A 25145-nucleotide genomic window follows, 5' to 3' on the forward strand; every position below is an offset into this window, starting at 1 on the left:
AGCTTCAGAAGTATAAAGAAATGAATACAAATTAAATAGGAAATGGCAGGAGATCCCATTTCTTCCAACATGATTACCTGACACCAAATGTTTCTCCGACAGCATGATCTTTGTAACAGGGCTTCGATGAACTGTGAAAGTCTGAAAGAGTTGAGGGCCTGATCCAACCGTTTCTGGGTGTTGCACAATCACACGCACTGCTCCTGAACTTGTGCCGTATGCAATCTCAATCCAATTACCACTTACACCTACGGAAAACAAAACGCCAATACAAAACTGCACTTGCTTCCAAAATGGAATAGGGACTCAAAGCTGCCTTTGAGGAATTCTGCATAAACCAATGAGAGGCTTGTACACAGCTTCAATGCTTTTTAGAGATGTGCCCCATTTACACGCTAATATTTGCCTCTTACTATTCAGTAACAACTCAGCATTAATTACTGTAAATTTCTTTTCCCCCTCCACCCCCAAGACATCATGAAAGTTGGCAAGCAATGTTGGCAAGGTATGAACAAAAAATGAAAATTGAAAGAAAAGTTTGGAATTGTGCAGCAAACAACCTTCTTGCATTACTAAGCCATCTTCCAGAATATGACACCTCTAGTCCTAGTACGGTTTAAACAAATTAAGCACAGCAATAAACCTGGATTTTTATCCAGTGTAAATTGAGAAGGGACAGGCATGCAATTCTGTTTTCTAATGAACATGCTGCATAATATTTTTTTTCACATTCTCACTAAGAAGATATTCTTAGGCAATGCTTGACAGTGGCACCAAGGAAGCCTCCACTTCCCCAATACTCACCCTGCAAAAAATATTATTTCAAAACTGCATTGTAGAAGACAACCATTTTTAAATAGGAATGACAGGGGCCCTAAAAGTTTGGCTGCTTGGTTTCAATGATAAAGTGGATAATGTGCTTCACCTATAAAGAAATACTGTTAAATAATTCAGCAACTGATGTAACATTTATGCCATTCGGAAACACAATACTTGGGCTCTCTTCACAAGGTGTGGCCATGACTGCACCAGGAAATGGCAGGTGTGAGATTTCTAGCTGCACAAACTTATGCTTGAATGTGCATAATGTGCTCACGTGTCATCTATATACGGACAAAGGAAAAAATGATGCCTCTCAATTTCGTGTTCTTTAACATATAAATAAAAAATACCAAAATCCACAAATGGAACATTAAATTAAATTTCTTACAAAAGGATGCATTGAGAAAGTCATAATAATGCTCCCATACAGTATCAAACATTTATAATTAAAGGGTATTTATAATTAAAGGTGAAGATGGTACACACTTGTTTTGGGTGTGAGGTAAACACTAAGTGCTGTTATGGCATCATTGGAAGGGTCATGGTAAAGTTCTGTCACCAGAAGATCATTATCCTTCATTCGTAGAGGAAATTTCTGCATATCTGTAAAATAAAAATTTAAAAACACACATTTATTCACCTATTTATAAATTACCCATCATCAAAATATATTGGGGCACTGGACATTAGGTATAATAGTCATCTTAAGGTAGCAAATAAAAGAAATTCAGATAATAAGTGTTGCTAATTTTGAATGGGAGAAATTTCATAGTCTTACCAATGTAATATATGGAGCCATTGTTGCAGCCCAGCAGTAAGAATGACCCAGCAGTATCGTAACTGGTGATGGGAACAACATCTTGAACCTAAGATAAATAAAACGTAAGTAATGTACAGTATTTAAAATTGCATTTTTTTCATCAGAATGTATCCAGTATTTCACTAGAGCCAATGCAATATGGACCTATGCCATCTGCCAGTGTACTACAATTTCCCCTTTTAAAAGTGAATATAATTTTATTAGAGTTTAATTGGAGCTATTCAAAGAATGTTAAAATTTACATAATATAAGGCAACTTCCTAAAAGTTTATGAATCTGTGAAAGAACCCCATTGCCACATCTTGAAAGTAGCTTCTCTAACCATTTTTCAGATGTCGTAACCACAGGAAGGTTGTTTCTCAAGAGCATTACAGCCCATGAAAATTAAAACAAAAATAGTATTTTGTTGATACTTCTTTGAGAATGTTCCCCTTCTGTCTGAATAATCAAACATGTAAAGTGAAGACAGTTTTCAGGAACCAGCTTCCAAATAACCTGCAAGTCCACTTTTGCCTTCAAATGTTCCCACCAAATAGCAATTCCAGTAAGTGCAATTCACCGCGTTGTTTAGCAAGTAACTGATTTGCTCAAGAGCAATAACGATCAGCAAGTTGGTTATCAGTTCCATCCAGATTTCTCTTGCTGTTCCAAGTTAAAATGCCTTTCTTAAGAAAAGACAAACTATCTTCCATCTCTGTGTTTCTAAATGCTGCCCACGTTTGGGGAGGAGCATACATGTCCTGCGCCCATTAGATGGAACACTTGATAGACAAATCTACAGAAAGCGAGCAGCAGTTTTAAGAAACAGAACTCATTCTTAACAAGAAAACTGCAACAGTATTAATAGTAAAACAAAAACAACTTGAAAGCCTGTCGGCCTGTCACAGCTGATGCATGCTGCCTCTGCCATTTTCTCTAGTTCTCATTTCCATTTCAGTTCCCATCTCAGCCCCCCGAGAAGAGGTTTTTCAGAGGATGGAGTTCACGGTGGGAAGGAGGGCACAGGGAACTCCCTTTAGATGAGTGCTCTAGCACAAGAGAAGTTTGGGTGCAACCCACTGTATTTGTTTAGCAGCTTGTAATGATTAAAAAAAGAAAATACAAACAATATTTATATTCAGTTTTTCTCTAAAAAAAGAGATATCCAGAGAACCCACAATGCATAACATAGCAACATACAAGTCACTTATTGAGCCCCGAGAACATAGGCAAGGTGCCTTTGGATGTCCATCTCGCCACTTGCTCTCTTAAACCTTGTCCAGTCTGCTTTGTTTATACAGTTGGGGGGGGGGAGCAGACTTATCTTTGGATAAGAAGCCCGTCGATCTCCAGAGCCATGAGGGTGCTGCCTTACATATAATGTCCAAAAAAATCTGGACCAGGTTGCATCAAAGACAGCTTTGCCCTCCATTGCACAGCAAGGGTAATGGGCTTGCTGTGTAACCCAACAGCTCTATTCATTCCCACTATGCCATTACATTTGCAAGAGACAAAGACACACCATTTCTTACCAGAAAAATATTCACACAACTTCAGCAAGCTTCCAAGGAGGGGTGTACATAATGTGAAGAGGACATGGGTGATCAGTATAGCTATAAAGCAGACACTGCCTATTAACTCCTAAAGTAACACCTAAAACATAGATCACCTTCTTGTAGATTAGGCAGAGACTCAAGAGTTTTTAAGCAGGTACTGACAGAACTTTTAAAGTGGTTTTAGCTATTTGTGTTAGATTCAAATCCACTAGGTCAGTTTTCAATACGTAACAAGATTATTATGTTATATCACTTGGCTTTCTGCATTCTTGCAGTGTTAGTCATTGGCATGACTGTCACTTATGGGTAAAATCAGGATTTATTCAACCAGTACTGTGGCAGCCACGGGAGTCAGCCTTAGGTCACTTCTGCCTCTCGAGATTTGCAAGGCAGCCTCTTGGATTTCATTACAGTGTCTTTACATTGTGCCACAGAAACATTCATCTGGCTGTGTTACAAGGTTTGTTTCCTGCATGAATGCCCAGCTCTTCCCTCAGTCTTGTCTGGAATCCAAGAATCTCTATTCTCATTGTCAGAATGCATAATATATAAAAATCACAGGGCATTTGAGAATAGAAATACAAAACAGATATCTTTGAGGCATGATGTGCGGTGCAATCAGTTCGAGAGCTTTTGAGGGTCCTCAACATTAACATGCAACTTGTTTGTCTTTGATGTAGTCTGACTTACAAATAAATGCAATAATAAATTGTAACGAAGGATAATAAAAAAGAATCCTTAAGAGCAGGTAATGATAAACTTTACAAACTAGTACCCTCAGAATTTATGTTGTTTTACAGTATCATAAAACATGTCATATTAAGCATTTCTGTTTAACATACCTGCCAGTGTTGAGTCACAGCATTCCATACTCCAACTTTTCCTGTATGACTAGTAGCCACCAACTGGTTACCGATGAAGAAGAGCGCATCCACAGGAACTCCAAGACTAAATACTCCTATTAGAAGAAGAAAAACAACCACCAAAGAAAGTGTGCATTAAGTTTGCTTCCAGAACAAGTATGATCAACCAACATAAAGAGGGAAAAAATGCAATGTGAGCATTACAATGCTGCTTTAAGAAAGTTAGAGAGCTTTTTTTTAATCAGCTAAGAAGGCAATAAATACATTATATTCTGCTGTAACAATATTCTATCCAGCTGCTGGTTGGTTAATGGAAGATTCAGCAACATGACCCGCCGTGACTGGGTACAGTCTCTCTACCCATTTACTTCGTGAGACCCAACAAATGCCTCAATATGTACTGAGGTTACAAGTAGCAGAAGGAACAGCAGGTTGCACGGTCATACTTATCGCAAGCACAAAATCAAAATGGTTGTATTCTATGCCAATCCGTATTAACCATTTCTCATTTCATACTGAAAACAGACACTCAGGACTGTAGCCAGTGAAGAAGTTCCATTATCACAAGGATTTCCTTCAGCACAACAGAACGCCCCCTCTGCCCTCTCACAAATCCCATGTGCCCTCCCCAATCTGCTCTGCGGGGTTGGGGAACAGAACAGATTTAGGGAGTGCATGGGAGGAGGAGCCAGAGGGAAGTTCCATTGCACAACCAAAAATCTAGCATTCCTTGAACTAGCAGAAATACTTTGTTTGATGCCACCCTCATTCTATGATTCTATGACGTTAAATTGATCCATGTGCACATTGGTGCAAACTCTCTCTCCAATTATGAATTGTCCAATTTGTGGCACAAAGTGACATGGTTGATTAATTCATCACTACGGCTAATACGAATGTAAAGTGTTTAAATAGTCAGAATACATCAAGACTGAAGAGATCTTGTACTTTTCCAAGTTTATTTTCTTGGGCGGGGGTGACTTGACAGAATGTTTGTCAGTTGTAGCCATCAGATCAGATTTAATAAGATTAGTATTGGAGACTGCAGCAAAAGAGTTTAGTATGTTGCCAGATTAAGTGACTTCGCAGTATAGTTTCTAATTGTAATTTTAAAGAGTTATTTAAACCTGCAGTAGAACCATGCAATTATATGAACATTTTTAAGTATAAAAAGCTCTACAGAAACCCTTTGAAGACCCATCAGAATTCCTGACTTTACAAGGGTAAACTGTGATACCAAAATGGTGTTTTGAAGAGGACAGTAGCTGCTGTTTTCAGATAGCAGTCAAGAAGCCTGGTGCATAAAGTGACTTAATTACAATGCCAAATAATTTCTCAGGACATATGATCATCTCTGATACTGACTATATTTAACAGCAGGGCGCATAAAAGCAGGCAATAATAAAAAGGAGAGAAAGAACTAGAATTGATTACTCTGGAGAAGGATGAGGTTCAGGGAAATCAAGGAAGACAGCGTGAATAGTCTGTAGGAATTTAAAGTGTCACTCCTGCTTAGGCTCAACAATCCTGACGGCCGTCCACAGGGAAGACGACGGCATAAGTAATGACAGGTTCTTGTCTTAAGGGGCCCTCTCAGTAAAATATTGCTTATAGCAGCAATCCAGTAGTGGTATCTTATGTAAGTAATATTGAAGGGAAAACAGCCTCTGGGAGAGCTCTATCATGGAGATGCCAGTCCTTGCAATTTTCCATAGATGGTGTTGTCAGCTTCTGAAGAGTGTTTGTAACAACAAATTGTTTCTTTTACAGGACATGAACAAAGCACTACTTCTCTATCCCAAGGCAGGGCTGCTAACATTAGGCTCTGCAAGATAAATGGGCCTATAAAATTCTCTGAAAGAGAAGAGTTTTGCTTATTAAATGAACTGAAAACTCTTTGGGATGTATTAATTTCAGTACATTTATAACTTTTAGAGCATGCTACATAACGTAATGACTCTAATGAAGCCGGATTGTTCATTTTCCGTTTAAATGCTTAACTTAAAAGTTAAAATTCATTAACGCTACTTGAAAAGCCCTATTTAGATTTTGTTAAATGCAGAGGGGAAAGCTTGAAGGGGCTTTTCTTTGTCAAATGTGTTCTTGACTCTGATGCAACAGAACGTTGAAGAAGAGTTGGAAGTAATGTTAAAAGCCGAAGTATAATTCCCTCCTGTTTTCTCGCTACTACTTTCTTTTTCCACTGGTTAACACTGGTATGCGTTTACTATGCGATCTCAATGATCCCAGCTATAATCCGAACCCATGCATGCATGTAGGCCACCTGTCCTTCCTTTGACTGGATGTACTGCCATTCCTTTTGGCTAAGAATATGGTTTACACAGGAAACACAATAATAAATGGGCATGTGTAAGAAGAAAATAGCAACAGAAAATAATTTCTCTTTCAGTGCTCTATTCTACCTGGCAGGAAAAAGGGAGTGGGGGGAGAGATCACTACAAGCCCGTCTAAATCGAGCTACCAAACAGCATAGCAGATCCCAAGTTCAAGCCCCTTCCATACTTTTATCTGCTACCAGCATGGATGGAGCATAGTTTCTACCATAATAAACATCTGGGACAATGACAAAAGTGTATTGTGCTCTTATACAATTTCTTAAGTAAATATTGTTGTTGTTTTACTGTATTATTATTTTACTTCTTCAAACTTTGTCAGCCACATGATTACTGCATATTGAAGGACACTCTAAACATCTGATGAATAAATTTAATAATCTCCATAATGCCAATGTGCAGACACAATAGCCAAACAGAATTGAATATTCACACGTTGTCCACATCATTTCCCCCACTAAAATACTGATTTCCTCAGGGGGCTTAATTACTTGAGGGCAGAAAACAAACCTACTCTGCTGAGTACCTCTCTAATCATACAACTTATTTTGGAAAAATGCATGAAGATACTACATCTATGCTGGCAAGTAGATTAAATCTATGGTGACAGCTCTTCATGGCTAGAGGAAACAGTCTGTCATTATCATTACCCTATTACTTAAATGTTACTTTTGGAACTCAAAAGATTCCTTGTATCTTTCTCTCTGCCCCTGCTCAAAAAGGCCACTGCTGATGTTTAGAAGCAAGTATGTATTTTAATAAGTAAGTCAAGCTATCAATCAGATCTGCAGAGTGAAGTATTTGGCTTCTCTAAAAGCCCTTTTCATGTTTATGTACCTTCTGGTAACATGAAGCCCTTGGCTCTAAAGCTGTCTGGTGCTCAGTGCTGACTATCTCGACTAATTTCTGCTCAAAAGATTATTAGTAGCAAAGCATTGCCCAAATTGTGTTTTTTGAAGGTTATCAGAAGGAGACCTTGAGAAACATGGCTTTTAGTAAGAACAAGACAAGCTGGCAGTCATTCCAAACTGTCATCTCTAATTCCCACATTCAGGTTCACCATGCAGAGCTGAAATAAGTCAGTCAAAAATTAAATTACTTTCTACTTATTATCACAACAGGGCTTCAGGAACACTTCAATAAGTGACATATACCACTATGCACCCATTAAGCCAAGCACGGCTTTTAGATTTTATCTTATTTCCTATTAAAGATACTGCTTTAGCGTATAAGTGATGGATAGAGAAGCAGCTATATGAAGAAATAAAATGTTGAATGTACAAAAGTTTACCTTTCATTCACTGTGGCCAAAAAGTTTGACAAGCAATTGCACAGCATAATTGGAAAACAGTGAGCCAATATTTATTATTAGGAACAGGAACGAGAGCGCACACTTGCCTATTTCACTGCCACTACCACCATCCTGAACGCTCCATAAGATGATACTGCTCTCAGATGCGACAGCAACCATTTTATCTTTGTCTCCATGTGGTCCACCAACAACCTTTGCATTGAGAGCAACACGTTCAATAGTCCAGTCTAAATAGGGACTTGTGAACACTTGTTGCCATCCAGAGGATTCTTTGATTCTGAGAGAAAGATATACAAAAACATATTTTTGCAAGCAGGTTTTCCAGGATATGCCAAAACTTCAATGAACAGTTATTCCAACTTGTCAAAAGGGAGCAGAAAAATTATTTGATGTATATCATATTTTTTAAAAATGCCTACAAACAGAGGAGAAATATAGTGAAACTTAACTTCGGTACCTACAAGATAAGATCTAGATATATCCAATAAGGAACAGTGGATTATTATAAGTCACAGTCTGGATTTATCTAAACCACTATGTTTCAAAGGAAAGGAGTGAAACACACTTTGTCTAGTATTCTGAAAGGCAGACTCCTGGGACATCTTTCTCTTGCTAATTTCACATAATCAGCAGATTCCCAGCAATGGGGAGGGAGATGGGATGTATCATTATAAAGCATAATAGCACTTTCTAGGTGCTGTGCACAGATTAAAAATGGGATAGTCCCTCCATGCCTGTAGGCTTACAATCTAACAGAAGCAACACAAAAAGGATGGGTAGGAAAAGAAGAACAAGAAAGGCAAGCCCTAACTTTTAAAGTTCCACAATAGTTCTTATAATGAGCGGCTGGAATGGAGACAGTTGGGGGAGGGGAAAAGACCAATGATATTTGGGTCTCTCAACCAAAACTGCTGCAGCCTGGTAATAATAACTATTCTGAATGAGACTGTCCTTGTAAGATGTAATCTATTTGTCTGGAGCATGAAAATCATTCATAAAAAAATTAAGCTGGGACCATGTCTAGTATGGTATAAATGAGGGCAGTATATTTCTATCCTTCTTTGTGCAGCTCAGAACAAAGCAGCTGCTCCATCTTTGCACAAGAGAAGAGTGTTTTCTTTCCTCGTGTGCATAGATACCTATGGAGAAATATGCAGGCTTGTGGAGTATTCATTCATGGTTGAACACTCAAATGCAAACTAGACAGAAAGCAACAGTACAGTAGAAATGTTGTAACTAATCTATAGTGGTGGGAAACCTGCAGCCTTATTTGTAGCACCTCATTTGGCCCAAAGCACATACAACCCACCATTACCTAATGGCATAGGACATCAAGTGCAAGACAATAAGTGTACTCCTGATTCTTCCTGTCCAATCGCTGGGCAACAAAAAAAGAGTCAAAATTCAAAAAGTGCTGAATTATAGCTGCAAAGGAACTCAGAAGTGCACAGACTCTTTTTTTGCAAGCATGTACTGAAGGTTGCTAGGGACGCGGGTGGCGCTGTGGTAAAACCTCAGTGTCTAGGACTTGCCGATCGCATGGTCGGCGGTTCGAATCCCCGTGGCGGGGTGAGCTCCCGTCTTTCAGTCCCACCTCCTGCCCACCTAGCAGTTCGAAAGCACCCCTAAGTGCAAGTAAATAAATAGGTACCGCTTTATAGCGGGAAGGTAAACGGTGTTTCCGTGTGCTGCGCTGGTGCTGGCTCGCCAGAGCAGCTTCGTCACGCTGGCCACGTGACCCGGAAGTGTCTCCGGACAGCGCTGGCCCCCGGCCTCTTAAGTGAGATGGGCGCACAACCCTAGAGTCGGACACGACTGGCCCGTACGGGCAGGGGTACCTTTACCTTTACTATTGAAGGTTGCAATTTGGGCTGTACCAAGGAAGGATCAAGAGCAACCTTAAGAGTGTGCTCCTGATTCATCTGTTGAATGTGGAAAGCCACCTGGATAAGAGTCCCCCCCCCCCATTATACTCTGAAGGACATAGGAAGCTACCTTATGGGGAGGGGGTGTGAAGTCTTATCAGTACTTCTCAGGTCTCTAAAATGTAGGGACAATCCTGGTAGTGGGGGCATGTCACATTAAACATGAAAAACCCAAACAACCCTACAGTTTACTGTGAACAAGTAGCATGCTCATGCACACTGCTGAAATCTCGAGCACTTTGCTTCTCCCTTGCTCCTGCCATGTTGCTGGGGGCAAGTCATAGTCTGCCTTGAAATTACATCCAAGACAAGACCATAGGTTTCCTGAGAGGGAAGAGCGAAGTGCATGTGCTTTTAGCAATGTGAATAAGCATACTCACACTAACCAGTTTATTTTAATTATGGTTTAAATATTACTTACATGCCAACTACAAACTTTAATCAAATGTAGCAACAGCCCATTCTGTTTTTTATCACATGGTGGCACTGTCTCACATCCCTAATTAAAGCACCATATCCTCAATGAATTTATACTGGAGCACTGACTCACAGAATCACATCTTGAAATGCCCTAACACAGACTACTCCACACAATTGAAATATTTTGCTAATGTCTTATGCACATAGTAATTCCTGAAGATCAGCTCTGGTCACAAATGACCTCCTGTGTACTCAATATAACGGGCTACATTATACTTTACCTGTTGAGTGAACGAATTACCTACATTTATTCTGAGTCCCCCAGAACAACTTTTCACAGAATATTTCCGGGACTGCAACTGTTAGAAGTATCAGATTTCAAGCATGCCTTTTCCTTTTAAAATAAATGAAGAGGGGATTCCAATTCTTTCCTGTTTGCTGCTTCTGTATATTTTAAAGGGAAGGAGCACATCTGAAACACGAATACAAATTTTGCAGTTGTGCATGTATGCCGGAATACAAGAATTCTTGGGGAAAGTGGCCATAAGATTGATTCAAAATGTCTGCTCTGTGGACGATATCTAGTTTTGTAAGGGCAATCGTAAGTTGAAGTCATAAAACAGGGGTGGGGACCTCCAGCCCTCCAGATATTGTTGAACACTTTCCTAGCAGCATCAACTACATGGTCAATGGTCAGGAATTATGGAAATTGTACTCCAGCCACATCTGAAGGACCACAGATTTCCCATCCCTGTTACAAAGCTTCTTGTACTTGCCTCAGTACTCCACACACTAGTAACAAAAAATAAACAAAAACTTTGTTCCTTTTAATGAACGCATATCTCGTATTTTATGAAAACTTTGTCCTGTAGAGCACAATTACTGGAATATAGACTGAAACAGTGTTGCTCATTGCATCTTTACCTATAACAAACTGCAAAGTGAGCATATGCAGCTACAATCCAGTTGTGATGGCCAGCCACTATCAAAACCTTTCGTGGGTCCACAGGAAACCCTTAAAAAAGAAAAACACACACACACAGCAGAGGTTAAGTGAGGTTACTGAACTGATGGTCATGAGTCTTTTTTTCACCTACTTTGCCAGAGCAGTGAGTATTCTGAAATTCTGCAGCTGTAATAAAGCTGCTGATGCACATGATGAGCTGCCAAAACAAAAAAAATTTTTTTCATTCCAGTAGCACCTTAAAGACCAACTAAGTTAGTTCTTGGTATGAGCTTTCGTGGGCATGCACACGAAAGCTCATACCAAGAACTAACTTAGTTGGTCTTTAAGGTGCTACTGGAAGGAAAAAAAATTTTGTTTTGACTATGGCAGACCAACACGGCTACCTATCTCTAACCATGATGAGCTGCATTTGGCATGGAAGAGTTAGCAGAGCAGAGCAAGCTCTGGGGAACTAAAGCAGAATACTATGGCTACTGTAAGCACACAAGCCCTTCTGCTCTCTTTCCAGTGGAAGAAGGTTTAACCCAGAAGCAGACAGATGATCACCATTCAATACCTGGCCCTATACTACAACCTAGTTAATAGTATTCAATTATTATTTTTTTAGAAAAGTAGACAACCAAGTTGCAGCCTGCACGTACTTATATTTCATTTATGATGCTTGCACTGCAGGGCTAGTCTTCACTCAAATCTGCAACTTGTCACAATTTTGAGGGATTGGCAAGAACTAATTTGGGCTTTTTTTATATACACTTGCAAATTATTTTTCCACAAATATTTTAAATGCATTAAGGAAATGAAGATAGTTTTGCTCACCTAGCCTGACTGTATCTTCTCCAGTACCAGCAAGTGAAGTCTGCATATTCCCTCCTCGGGCCTCACTTTCAGGACAGCTCTGAGGTGCTCTGACTTCAGTAGATGCTCCTGAAGAAGGGCTAATCTTACGACTTGGAATGCCTAAAGAAGATAAGGAATTTGACAAATCTGGTTTTAATGGGCTTAGATAAAGGCTGCTACACCTTTGCTGGCAAGCAGAAGGAAGCTCATGACAGTGGACTTTCCCATCCCCTCGCCCCATCCCTCCAAAATGCACATGGGGCTGAAACAGGAAGGGAAACCTTCTCAAAGTACCTTGCACATTTCGAGCTCCATTTATCTGCAGTACCTCAACGATTTTGGCCAACTTCCCCCTCCTGACTATTCCTGCCCCCATCCCATTCTATTCCATGGCGTTGCCCAACCCTCAGTGGAGGTATAGCAGCCTCCAGAACTAATTTGTAATTCCCTCAAAAGTTTTAAGAACTACTTTACCACAGAGTTTTGGTTTACACTGACTTAACATCAAAGCAATATTTCTATCTCATTTAGAGATAGAGTGGCTTCAGTGGGAAGTACCACATTTTTCCGTGTATAACACACGGAAAACACACACCATGTATAAGATGACCCCTATTTTGGGGGACTCCAAAATTAAGAAAATGAGGGGAGATTGCCCAGAGTTGTTAAGCTTTTTGGGGGAGGATTGCCCAAAGTTATTGAGCTTTTTTTGGGGGGGGGTTGCTGAAAATCGCTAACCCGCCTGACCAACACTGCCAATCATCTGACCGCTTGCTGCCAGCACCCACCAATCGCCCACCCAATTGCCGCAGCAACAGTCAATCGAAAGCAGCCCTTGCCGCAGCCACCAATCACCTGCCCAATCATCACTGACAATCTCCTGTTTGCGGCTGCAACCAATTACCTGTCTCCCCTCAGCACTATCAGTGTAAAAGACCCCCCATTTTTAACATTGTTTTATAATAAAAAACATCGTTTTATATACAGAAAATTAAGGTATATATCAGTCCCTTTCTAGAAAATCTAAATCACATGAGAAACACAACAATGTACTGCAGCCTTGTAATTAAGCATTCACATGATTGCCAGACATCCAATAGACATTAGGTGCACAGATATATTTCCCAGTGGCGACCCATAACTGTTTGTCTGAACTAACCCTCCTTAACCAGAGAAGAAGATGCATATTGTACAGCAGCAGTAACAAGCTGCTGGGGTGAGGCATGATCTTGAAAAGGTCTATTGTAGTGACCTGAAAACCTCAATGAGAATGCTTATGATAAGGTAGACACTATGGGAACAGCAGGAAAGTGATTCTGGTGTACACACAGAACTAACAAAGGTGGCAGCAGAGACGGAGAGAACCCTGATAAGTTCTTGAAGTGGAAGCTTCAGCAGGCATCAGCCCATACATAGCAAACCCCACAATGCTTTGACCAGCTCAAATGCCACACAGAGCTGAAAGTATTTCATTACTGTAAAGCCACAAAGTTGCTTCTTGATGCCGAAATAAAAAATGGCTTACAAAGCATGCTCAAGTACCTGGAGGTGGCAGGTATCCATGGAAGAGGACACTGCCACAAGAGGAGCGCTCTAGCTCTTCACACAACAGTAATCTTCTTACTGAAAGGAAACAGCATATAAACCAATAACAAAGTATACATATGTGAATGCAAATTGGGTTACTTTGCATTTTTTCCATTTAGCTTTCTTGTTGCAAAAGGGCAAGGTTAGGTTTCAAACAGCAACACAGCTTTAAAGTCAAGTCAGGTGTGCTTGGGCCCAAATGCTGTTCATTTCCCCCCAAACTGCTCGATAGGTGGGACTTTGCCAATCTTCAGGAGGTATTGGGGATAAATTAACTTCATTTAATTTAACTATAAAATAATTTATATACTACCCTTTGGGTCTCAAGAAGGCCACTATGGTTTATAACATTAAACCTCCAGTTGTACAGTTATAACCCTGCCCTTTGACACCTGAGATGTATGTTTTTATAACCCACCCTGCTTTTATTATTATAATTTGTTTTAATCTGTTTTTGACACTATTTTAAATTGTTGTTACATACCCTAGAACCTTAGGAAGCAGGGCTTAAAATCATAATAACAAAGAGAACTTTAAAAACATACGAAGACAAGAAATCTACAAGTAATCAGCATTTGTTTATAAAAAAAGAAATCACAGCCACCCACCAAAAATATAATCAACATGGGACTTAATCAAACCTCTCTTAGGAGATCAATGTGCTGATCTCCAAAAACATTCTGTCTCGACTCCCAGCAAAATGTACTCTGTTGGTGGCAGAACACAGAGGAAGTGAAGGGGAAGCAATAAGAGGTCTTCCCACTGGTTGCTGGCCCTCCAACCCACCCCAAAAGTCACCTGGGAATGACAATAATTATGGCTTAATTATGGAGGGGAAGGAGAGCTCTCTTACCACTACTGGTGGTTCTTTAAAATGATTATTAACTCATCATTATGTTCAAACCAGTGGGTAATTTAAATCTATATATTTACCGAGGACTTCCGGGTTGGCGCCATCGCCGAATGGCGGACTCCCTCCGAGCTCCGGAGGGAGCCTGCTCGGCAGGGGCTGGGTCCTACCGCACCGGCGATGCGGGGACCCTTAAAAACCACGGCCACGGAGGCCGTGGACATGGAGACTCGGCTGGCACCGCTAGCGCCCTCCCGACTCGTGAAGGAGCCTTTTTAAAGGCTACGGATCGGGTGCCGGGGAGAAGCGTGGTGCTTTGAGTCCTCTGCTATCCCTGCCGAGCGAAGCCGCATGCCATCCGGTGGAGAGCGCTGACTTCTTCCATTGAGAATTCGGACTTTTAACAACAACCCGTGAGTAATTTGGAAACCGGGTGTAAAAGGAGAAAAAAAAGAAATTTTTTCCGGATTTGATACGAGCGGGGGGGGGGGGGATCCAAAAAGGAAGTCAGTCCCCCTCCCTACTGTAAACCTTCCAAAACAAGGACTGGGAAACCAAGGTCCAAAAAGAATTGTATTGCTGATAAAAACTAAGAATTCCACGATGGGAAATTACAAGAACTGTGCTGGAGGAAGAATTGAGGGAGAGGGAAAACGCAACCCCCCCCCCCCTGGGAACCGGGGTGATTGAGGAGAGAGCCTGGCGAAAAGCGAAGGAGATTTTGACAGCTGTCAAAGTAGCTGTCAAAGTCGGAAATTCAAAGAGGACTTTAATACGAGGACTTTGCTGGTTAAATTTTGTTACAATTAGTTACAACCCGTTAAAATTTGGATACAAAATGGCGAAAACATGGATAACAATTGGACTTTTGGACTAGAGAAAACAAAGTTACAATAATCCCCCTAGAGGAGCTTCGGGACATTACAAAGAAGGTCGTAAGTGGAAAAATACCATCGGAATTTTACAGGACTGGTTATCTTCTGGGAAAGCTGCAAAACGGAAACAATATTGTGTCTACAGGGTGTTCAGCTAAAGGAGACAATAGAATTTTCTATTGAAGAAAGGAAGGGACTGAACGCAAGTTTTTGTTCCTGAATAACAATAACCCCTGCAGACTTACTAAATTTCTGAACTAGAATGTTTTAGCAGCGGAACAAGAGGAAACTGGACTACAACTTGGAAAGAACAATAGGGGGAGCGTTATTAAAGATTTGATGCTAAATGGTTTAAAAATAATTCTAAAAATAATTATAAAAAGAAAAAGCCAGCAAGGAGTTGGGGGAAAAATGTGATATATGGACTTTAAAAATTCCAGGCAGACAACATGGATTGGTGGTCAGGGGGAAACTAAACCGGGGACGGGGGGGGGGGGGGAGAGAAATAGAATCCAAAGGCTTGTCAACTATTTTCTGAATTGGTTTTCTTTTACTTACTACACTTTCTATTTTTCATTTTCTTATATTTCTATTGTGTGGGGTGTCTTTATCACTAAAAAAAAAGGGAAATTGTGGAATGGAAAGGGGGTGGGCCCTGGGGAAAGAACTTTTGTTTTGTTAGTAAGGGTATTGATGGGGATTGTACAAAATTAAATTTAAATTCGACTAATGGTTTAAACAAATTAAGTTTTAATTAGAACTGAGAGCTTGTGGAGCCAACAATATGATAGGGGAATATGGTAGGGGTGGGGGAAAGAGGGAGTCCCGGAAAGTGGGTGTATGAAAATAAGGCTTTGAATGTACTCTAATCTTTTCTTTCTGTATTTCTGAAAATCTTAATAAATATTATTTAAAAAAAATAAATAAATCTATATATTTACCTAAAGGTGTAATTCCATAAAACTCTGCTTCATGCCTAAGTACATTAATGCTTACTCCCCTGCAAAAAGATAAAAAACAGAAATATTTAAAAATTAAATAATGCAGTTTCTTAGCACAACAATCAATATTCTAAACACAAAAACTAAATATTTTATAGGAAGTCTTATTTTAACATGATAAAATACTTTGATTAAACAACTGAGAATATCTTTAAATGCTACGGATCAACAGAAACATCTACACAAATGTTAAATTAAAGCTCTGTGAAAGGATATAGTCTGGAACACTCAAGCAAAACCTCTGTTCTTTGAAAACATTTTTTTTATATAAAAAAATTAAGCTATGAGCAGCAGAAATCACAGAACAAAAATCTTATGGGAAACATAGAATGTGCTGACTAAAAGTTCAATCTAACACACAGATGATAGAGCAAAGTGTTGTCACATGGGTGGGTGAATGTGAGTGCCTCAGCTGAGGCAAATGCACAAAACAAAGGTGCCTCAGCTGAGGCAAATGCACAAAACAAAGGTGGCTTAGCCCCCAGGCCTGGCAGGTTTCTTTAAGTTGAACCCTTTCAGGATTATGCCTCAAAAAGTGTACACATACTTTAACGTGTGAGGTTTTAGCTGCTAGATTGGGCTATAAGTGTCTAGTACACAAGTTACAAGAGGATATTTAAAGTCTCTCATACAGCAAAGCCTTAAGGAATAGTTTCAGAAATCAGGGGCCCCTTAAAGTTCCTGCAGAAATTCACCACAAATATTTGGGAGAGTAGATTATTCTGTGGAGTTCAGGGGATACTACTGATACTTTCACAAGTACTTTTTAAACTTCAATTTAAATGAGCTTAAGAGTGTTCTTTATAACAATCTTCCACCAGAAGAGTTTTTAAAATCAGAGTGAGAATTAACACTGAGTTTCTTACCGCAAATCTAACTCCTTTGTTCGAAGAAAATTTAAAATAGGTGCAAATGCTGCAGGATCTCTGTCAATAAATATCTATGAAGAAATGAGAGCCCCTTTATTAGCTTAACATGTAAGTTTTAGAATACAAGAAATTATGCACTCTGAAGTCTTTATTTATTTCAATGGGAGCAGTTTAAACACAGGCTTAATTCTGCAGCAGAAATCTGTGTGAACTGAAATGCTTAATTCTGCCATTATTTAGCCCTATAAATATTACAAAATCAAATTTAAAAATATACCCTCATTTTTTTAAAAAAGTGATCTTTTCTCACTTTGCATTTTCATGATACCTACAATTACCAGCAGCCACAAGTTGTCTCTATCATTCAGCTGAGCACAAGACTTAAAGAGTCTCCCCATTCTAACTAGAGATGTTGCAAAAGTGCACAATTCACCTATTTAGAATACAATTTAGAAGCTAAACCCAATACAGTAATCAACTTTCATATCATAATCTTATTTAGAAAGGAATACTCACCGCACCAGTTTCATCTTTCAGTGTTGAAATTCTTCCACTCAGCAAACTGAAAACAAATAAAGCTAAATTACAATATAACTTGGTAAGAAGAGTTGGGTGAAGATTCCTAGTTTCTCCTCTGCTCTCATAAAGGAGGGATGATATCTACCAACAGTATGTTTTTCTATGCAGTCCCAAAATTACAAATCATAGAAACATGTGGTTTTAAGTCCCACACTTCTGCCATAAAGCTTATGTATGGGCATTTGCAGGAAATAATTAGTGGGTATAGCAGGAATTAAGAACCCCACCCCCATTTCTCCTTCCAATTCTTCCCTAAAAATGCTCTTCTGTACCAATTCCATTCATTCTCAGAAATGCAGGTTTGTAAACATGCATTTGCTGATAAAACACGTGGTTCTACCCTCACACTGTACTGACAATTTTGAGAAAGTATTTCCTCAGAGATCACTATGATGTGTAAATTCAACACACAAGGGCTTATTTATGTAACATACCCATAAAATGAAACTGATTAAGAAATGTTAGACTTCAGACTTGAACACTAGCCTAATTATGAACTGGGCTACAAAGCTACAAAGTAGGTAAACTACACACTTAGACACACTGGTCAATGTAAAAAAAAAAAAAAAGCTACTGAAGATTTACTGGGGAGTAAGTCTTACTGAACTTAGACTGAGTAAAGATCCAAAAGATCTGGCTTCAAAATACCTGGAGAAAAAAGAGTCCGGAATCCACATTAGTGTTTGTCTTGAAGTGCTGAACCTGAAACAGAAATATTAGAAGTCAGGAACTGAACTGTTAAGTTCCCTCCCCGCAACCAACAATTTTTAATTTTTTTTTTTTTACTTATGTAGTTAATTCTTTCCTAACTAAGAAAAATAGTGTTTGATCACAGAAAGACCCAAAAAAGTGCAAGAAGGCTCTGTTCAAGCGACAGGATTTCTCATTCCTCTCTTTCTCCCCACCCCCAGTAGCCCCTCATGTACCTCATTCATTCTTCTGGGAACCCATGCAAAAAGGAAGCAATTGTCAATGTCTCAGTCAGCTAAAATTAGTCTTGACTATCCCATTGAGACCAATGAAACGAGTTAGTAGCAACAAAATTAGTCCTACAGCTTTCAGTCGAAGTTAATCCAAACTATCTTTATTTGGATTAGGACCCAAAGATCAGGCCTTTGCAGTTATTACCACAAATAAATGTCTCCTCTTTCCCATACACACAAAAGTTGCTTGCATTGTTTATGACAGAGCAACCTATGCATATTTACTCAGGAGCAAGCCTCATCATGTACAATAATGCTTACTCTCCAGTAAGTATGCTTGTGATTACATTTTAAGTCTGTATCACTGAATGAGAATGTATTTCTGGCCTGTCCCAAGTTGAGCCACATAGGGAGTACATGTTTTGTAATAAGTTAAACTTTATGAAAATGTCTATATATGTAAACTACAGAAGTTCAAGTAATTTCATGCATGTGAGCGTACACTTATTTTAAAAATCCTGTGCACATGTAGAAAAAAGAGACTGGTCTTTAAAGTCTGAAATAAAATTGCTATTCTACCATTTAGCATGTATTCCATTCAAACTATGGAACTCTTCTGTATTTTAAATGAAGAATGTGTACAACAGAGGCTCCTAGATGCTATCTGTACTACTACTTGTTTGTATTTTGTTGGTTACTACAGAATCACAGAACTAGAACTGGAAGGGACCCCAAGGGTCTATGATTCTATACTATCTAAAAAAATAGAAAAAGGGAGTAGTACAGATAGCATATAGGAGCCTCTGGATTATACACAATGCAGATTCTGTGCAGTTTTGCAATAAGGGCATGACAAAGCCAAATCTTCTCTGAACAAAGGGCTCAATATAGACATTTTAAGCTTGAAACTGGAAAACTTTCTCCTATGAAAAAAGAAGGCAGAACTACATTTTTTCCTAGTTAACTTTTTAGCAGTAAGTTTGAAGGTTCACTCAAGCAGAATTCAAACACTCTTGCAATCCTAGTTTATTGTTTATTATTATTATTTATTGACCTATAGAAACTCACTCAAATAACAAAACTTCAGTAGCTAGAACATTTTATTTCCAAGAAGTCAAACAAACAATGCTAACTTGAACACAGTTCAGTACCCATGATACAAAAATATAGACTAGAATCCAAACAACAGTGAAATTAGTCCTGTTGAGTCAAATGAAACCTACCAAGAAGGAGTAATGTACATCTTAAAATACAAAACTGATTCAAAGCTAATTCTGTGGCAGTATTTGACTGCATATTTTCGCCTCCAGGTTAATTACATGTTTTGCGGAACAACATGATCCAAAAATATTCCCCCACAATTTCCATGAAAATGAAGGGATGTTACAGAGCAGTAGTTGTTGATGATGAATGGCACCAGAAGGCTGTTACTTAGATGTTAAGATACAAATAACATTACTACGTATAGCAACATACGACAATGATACGTTATTTACAAAAACTTAATAACCACAGCAAAGTGTAGGAACTTAAAAGAAAGCACACCAAGGATAGCTATTTTTTACCTCACAAGTAGTAGGACGTCATGTTTAGATTTTAAAAATGCTTGTCCCTCAGTTTAGAAGTTACATCACTTTTCATACTCTCTGTCTAACCAGCAAGAAGTGTGTTTTGCTTACGGCTGGAGTCAGATCTGGAAAACTGCTGGATTTTAAAGTTTTTAAAAAGGGGGTCCACCCATTACTTCTTTGTCCCGTAATACTGGGTATAAACAGACACTAGTAGAAACTAATCCAATCCCATAGTCATTCTCCATCTTGAGACCAAGTCTATAAGCAGACTTTTTGACTATAATATCAGGGTGATGATTACTAGCTTGTGGTAACTGCCCTGAGACCTCTGGGTATAGGGTGAGTATATAAATTCAATTAATCAATTGGAGGCCAGCTTTTCCACTAGTGGCACCAGCGTTGTGGAATGCCATCTCTGCTGAATTATGATAAACCTCATGATACTGGCATTCCACTAGCCCTTGAAGACATACCTCTTTAAAAGAACATTCCCCTCATCTCCTAACTGAACCTCCTGTTTAAATTGTAGTTAACTGCGGTTTCAACAGGCTATCTTATTGTACATTTTAACTATGAATATTTAATGTTTTGATAAAACTGTTTTATTGTGCATCTTAATTATGTGTGACCAGTGCTTTTTTTCTTTAAAAATGTTCAGGGGTACTCTCATTTTCCTACTCATATTGAAATACTGCCCCTCAATAAGGCCAAACTTAGATTCACAAAATGTTTAGGGGTATGTGTACCCCTGCATCCCCCCAGAAAAAAGCACTGTTTGACTATGTTCTTATAACTGGTTTTATACAGTGGTACCTCGGGTTACATACACTTCGGGTTCCATACACTTCAGGTTACAGACTCCGCTAACCCAGAAATAGTACCTTGGCTTAAGAACTTTGCTTTAGGATGAGAACAGAAATTGTGCTCCGGTGGCACGGTGGCAGCAGGAGGCCCCATTAGCTAAAGTAGAGCTTCAGGTTAAGAATAGTTTCAGGTTAAGAACGGACTTCCAGAATGAATTAGGTACTTAACCCGAGGTACCACAGTACTTGTAAACCACTTAGAAGTCATTTTGGCAAGTAAGCAATATACAACTTATGACCGTTAACAACAAGCTCTTTGTTGTCATTTTTTCCTCTTTCCCATGCCTGCTTTGCACAAGTTCTCATATGATGAAGTGTTCAAGAGTTTGCTCACTCTTTGAGACATTCTGGTTGGTCCTAATAAAGATTTCCCAACTGTGGATTTTTCACAATTTTTATATTTTCTCTGGTACAAGTGTCAAAACAAAGAATGATAATAATCTCAGTTCTTTTTCAAAGTAGATGAGTGACTTTAATGTAGCTGGTAGGCTGTTCAATCCCATTTTCTCAAGGAAGCTCTGCTATGAACTATAAACAAGACTGGGTATATTCTACTTGGCACAAACAAATAAACTTTAGTTTGTTTTGTTGCAATTTATCAGCCTGATTAAAAATGCTACTGTGAACATATAAAAAGCCACAATGATTATAGCATTGTTCATCAATCTTATTCTCCCATATGCTATTTTGATAACACCAACTATTATCAAGTAATACATTAATTTCAGTTTTTCTATAAAATAGACAAGTTCAAACAATACTACTATGAACAACAGGTTAAGAGGATCACTTAGATGTGATGCAAGTGGATGTGCTTTTGACATTTAGAAACTTTTTAATGGGTAAAATTGAGGGATTCAATGATACTATTACAAATCAACAAAAGACAATTGAAACTTATTGAAAAATTATTTTGTAGTATCTGCAACATTTATTATTTATTGATATACCATTCTGAATTACAATATGTTTTTCAATCATTTTTTCAGTAACTGCACTACAATTGTTAGACCGTCAAGATACAGAATAAAGCAGGTTTCTATTTTTCACCTAACAATATCACTGTTTGTTTTCACTAATATACGAGTGTTTCATGTTGTGTAATACTTTGGCCTAGATTCAGAGCTCTGATAAACAGAGCTCAGCTCACAGAATGGGATAGTCACAACAGAAAGGCCAAAGGAAGAGAATTCTTCTGGATGCCCCGTCTCCTACAAGTATGCTCTAGAGGACTGAAGGAGCCTCTAGAACTGTGGTCCCCAATGTGGGGCACATGCCCCGAAGGGGGGGCAATTTGATTTTTTTTGGAGGGAGGGCAATTCAAGAACGAGTTATTAACAGTTAATGGCCTTTTAGGCTTCCTCCACATGAACAGGAGTTCACTTTTGAATAATAAGAATTATATGTCACGGAGAGGGGATTTTAGAGATGCTGAGGTGGGGCATGGCCAAAAAAAGGTTGGGAACCACTGCTTTAGAACAGTATGGTAGGTAATGTGAGGCTCTTTCTCCCCAATACACTTTGCTGAAGTATGCTCTGGATAAAATATTCTCCAACAGATCCAACCAAATGAGGTGGTTCATACATAATGCTAATCCAAACCATGGCTTAATTACACATGTGAAGGTTCCCACAGAGGAGACTGTGGTTATTGCACTCCTCCCCCTGGTCATCTGGCTGCTGTGATCTAAACCATGGTTTGGCTTAGCACAGTGGTTGGCAAGGTTTACCTTGCCTGGGCCGGTTCACTGCTGTGGAGCTCCCCCCATGGGCCGGATTGCAGGCCCATGTTTGACAGAACACGCTATGGAAGGAACAAGGCATCTTTGGACCAGGGAAGCCAAGTCCGGAAAGGCCTAACAGACCATGTGGGGTTACTAAATTGTACACCAGAAGGTATTAAAAAGGCTGGAATGTTGCTAGAGAGCACACATCATACATGTGTGGGCCCCAGACGCACACACAGTGCTGACCATTCAACCTCGGGAGCTGTTAAGACTCTCCATCAGAGGTTTGTAAGCAGAGGACTATCCACCAGGGGCTCTTTACTTGCAATCCCTGCATTGCAGCGGGATGGACTAGATGATGCTTGGGGCTCCCCATCCAACTCCACAGTTATTCTGATTCTAGGAATCTCAGTTTCTCTTTACCAGTGACACCATCCCTCCAGCAAGTTATAAAGTACGTAAAGCGGCAAGGTATGCACACACACACGTCGGTGTGGGTGTGTATATATGTATGTGTGCACAGGGGTACCTCAGGTTAAGGACTTAATTTGTTCTGGAGGTCTGTTCTTAACCTGAAACTGTTCTTAACCTGAAGCACCACTTAAGCTAATGGGGTCTCCTACTGCCGCCGCACCGCCGGAACACGATTTCTGTTCTTATCCTGAAGCAAAGTTCTTAACCTGAAGCACTATTTCTGGATTAGCGGTGTCTGTAACCTGGAGCATATGTAACCTGAGGTACCACTGTATGTATATGTATATGTGTGTGTGTGTATATATACATCCATATATTTGCTTACATCCATATATATATATATATATATATATATGTGTGTGTGTGTGTATATGCATCCATATATATACACACACACACACACACACACACACACACACAGGCATACACACAGACACACATACCATGAAAGGTCCAAGGCCTTGACTTTGCCACGGGATTCTAGTAGCCAGCAAACTTCAACGCACTTCTCTCCTAAATGTGTTTGTTACCGCAGCAGCTCGTTGCCGTGAATTCGGGGGGTCAGGGGAGAGAGAGAGAGAGTATCGTTTCGGCTCCCTCCCCTGCTCCCCGGCCCCCTTGCTCCCAGGCCCTGCCCCGACCTGAGGCCCGCCCTCTCTCGCCCCCTCCGCACCTTTCCCGTCGGAGGCCCCGCCGTCGGCCTGCTGCTCACCTGGTGCCCCCGACATTGAGCTGGATAATCTCCCCGCTGCTGCCTGCGCCGGCGAAACCCGCGCCGTTCCCCGCCATCTTCCCCAGCAGCGACTCTGCCTCCGGGATCCGCCTGTCGCCGCTTCCAGCCGCCGCCGCCGCCGCCCCGGAATCGAGTCCCGGAGGCGGCGGCGGGGCCGGGGGAGAAGAAGGAGCGTCCAGCGAGGCCGCGCAGCCCTCCGAGACAGGCACTGGGCGCGCCAAGGGAAAGGCTGCCAGGTCGGGACGTGGGAGGGGAGGCTGAGGCGGCCTCCCTTCTCTCGCCGCCCGCCCAGCCGCCCGCCTTCCTCTGTCTCGTCAGGCGGCCGAGGAAGGCCCTGCCGCCGCCGCCACTACAGCGGCCTCCGACCCTCTTCCCGGCCGAAAACGCTGCCGCTCTCTATGGCCAGGAATGCCATAGCAACGCGCGGTACCTGGAGGAGGGGGCTCCGCGAGGGACAAAATACCGACGCTGGCTGCGCCTTCGCGAGATCGCGCCGCGCGAGAGCCTCTCGCGTGGGAGGAGCTGGGGCAGCAGCAGGTGGCTCCGGCAGAACTTCCTTCACTCGCAAGCCTCTGGTTGGCCCTTTTATTTGCTTGAGGACGCAGACAACACGAGCTCCCCAGGCTCAGGGAAGGATTTAGATTGAGTTTTAGTTTCTGCCCCCGTCCCCCACGCGCGCACCCGCCGCCACCACCACGACCCAGGTGGTGTTTGAAAGCCCCTTTCTTGGAAATCAGCGGCGACCCGATTCCGTGCGCGCGCTCCTCTGTCACCTTCACAGCTAGTTCGCTCCTGATATTAGCCAGTACGCCTCGCACGACGCATAAAAAAGGACTTGGGGGGAGGGAAGTTCGGGGACCCACCGAGGAAGGGTGGGGTGTAAATTCAGTTAATGATATGAATTCATTAGTAACGCGCAGCAGGACTGCATTGCCTTAAAGTAAGCGGAGTTCATTACTATCTATAGAAGCTGCCTCCTCTAAAATTTGCACCCATCGTCTAAAATTGCTTAAGAAAGTCCATAAAAAGAGGTTAAGGTTAATATTTTTAATATTTTCCTACCTGTATCTCCTCACCTAAAATATTCTGAGATAGACAATCTCTGAACCTGAAGGTTCCATATAGCCATAGTTGATAAATATCCATTGGCAGACATCTCCTACAAGAGCCCTGCTGGATATTAATGTTGTCATGTGTCATCTTTTTCCCAGAGACATCTTCTTTTTCAGGGGTAAAAT

The 25145-nt window shown here is 40.5% G+C and overlaps 1 protein-coding gene across 1 annotated transcript in view; it reads right to left on the bottom strand.

The window, feature by feature from the left end:
• KCTD3 (potassium channel tetramerization domain containing 3) overlaps window positions 1–24410 on the bottom strand; it is a 33250-nt gene extending 8840 nt beyond the window's left edge. Inside the window, exons 1-13 of the mRNA XM_083733259.1 lie at window positions 23887–24410; window positions 18265–18318; window positions 17554–17599; window positions 17035–17108; window positions 16109–16167; window positions 13398–13478; window positions 11835–11975; window positions 10976–11066; window positions 7793–7983; window positions 4020–4135; window positions 1601–1688; window positions 1309–1425; window positions 78–248 (exon numbers count right to left, since the gene is read on the bottom strand). Of these exons, the coding sequence (XP_083589385.1) occupies window positions 78–248; window positions 1309–1425; window positions 1601–1688; window positions 4020–4135; window positions 7793–7983; window positions 10976–11066; window positions 11835–11975; window positions 13398–13478; window positions 16109–16167; window positions 17035–17108; window positions 17554–17599; window positions 18265–18318; window positions 23887–23963 (1306 nt within the window). The 5' untranslated portion in view covers window positions 23964–24410. The remainder of the gene's footprint in view (window positions 1–77; window positions 249–1308; window positions 1426–1600; window positions 1689–4019; window positions 4136–7792; window positions 7984–10975; window positions 11067–11834; window positions 11976–13397; window positions 13479–16108; window positions 16168–17034; window positions 17109–17553; window positions 17600–18264; window positions 18319–23886) is intronic.
• Between the last annotated feature and the right edge of the window lie 735 nt (window positions 24411–25145).

The sequence above is a fragment of the Podarcis gaigeae genome (genome assembly GCF_964106915.1).
Source record: "Podarcis gaigeae genome assembly, chromosome: 3".
In the NCBI taxonomy this organism is placed as follows: domain Eukaryota; kingdom Metazoa; phylum Chordata; class Lepidosauria; order Squamata; family Lacertidae; genus Podarcis; species Podarcis gaigeae.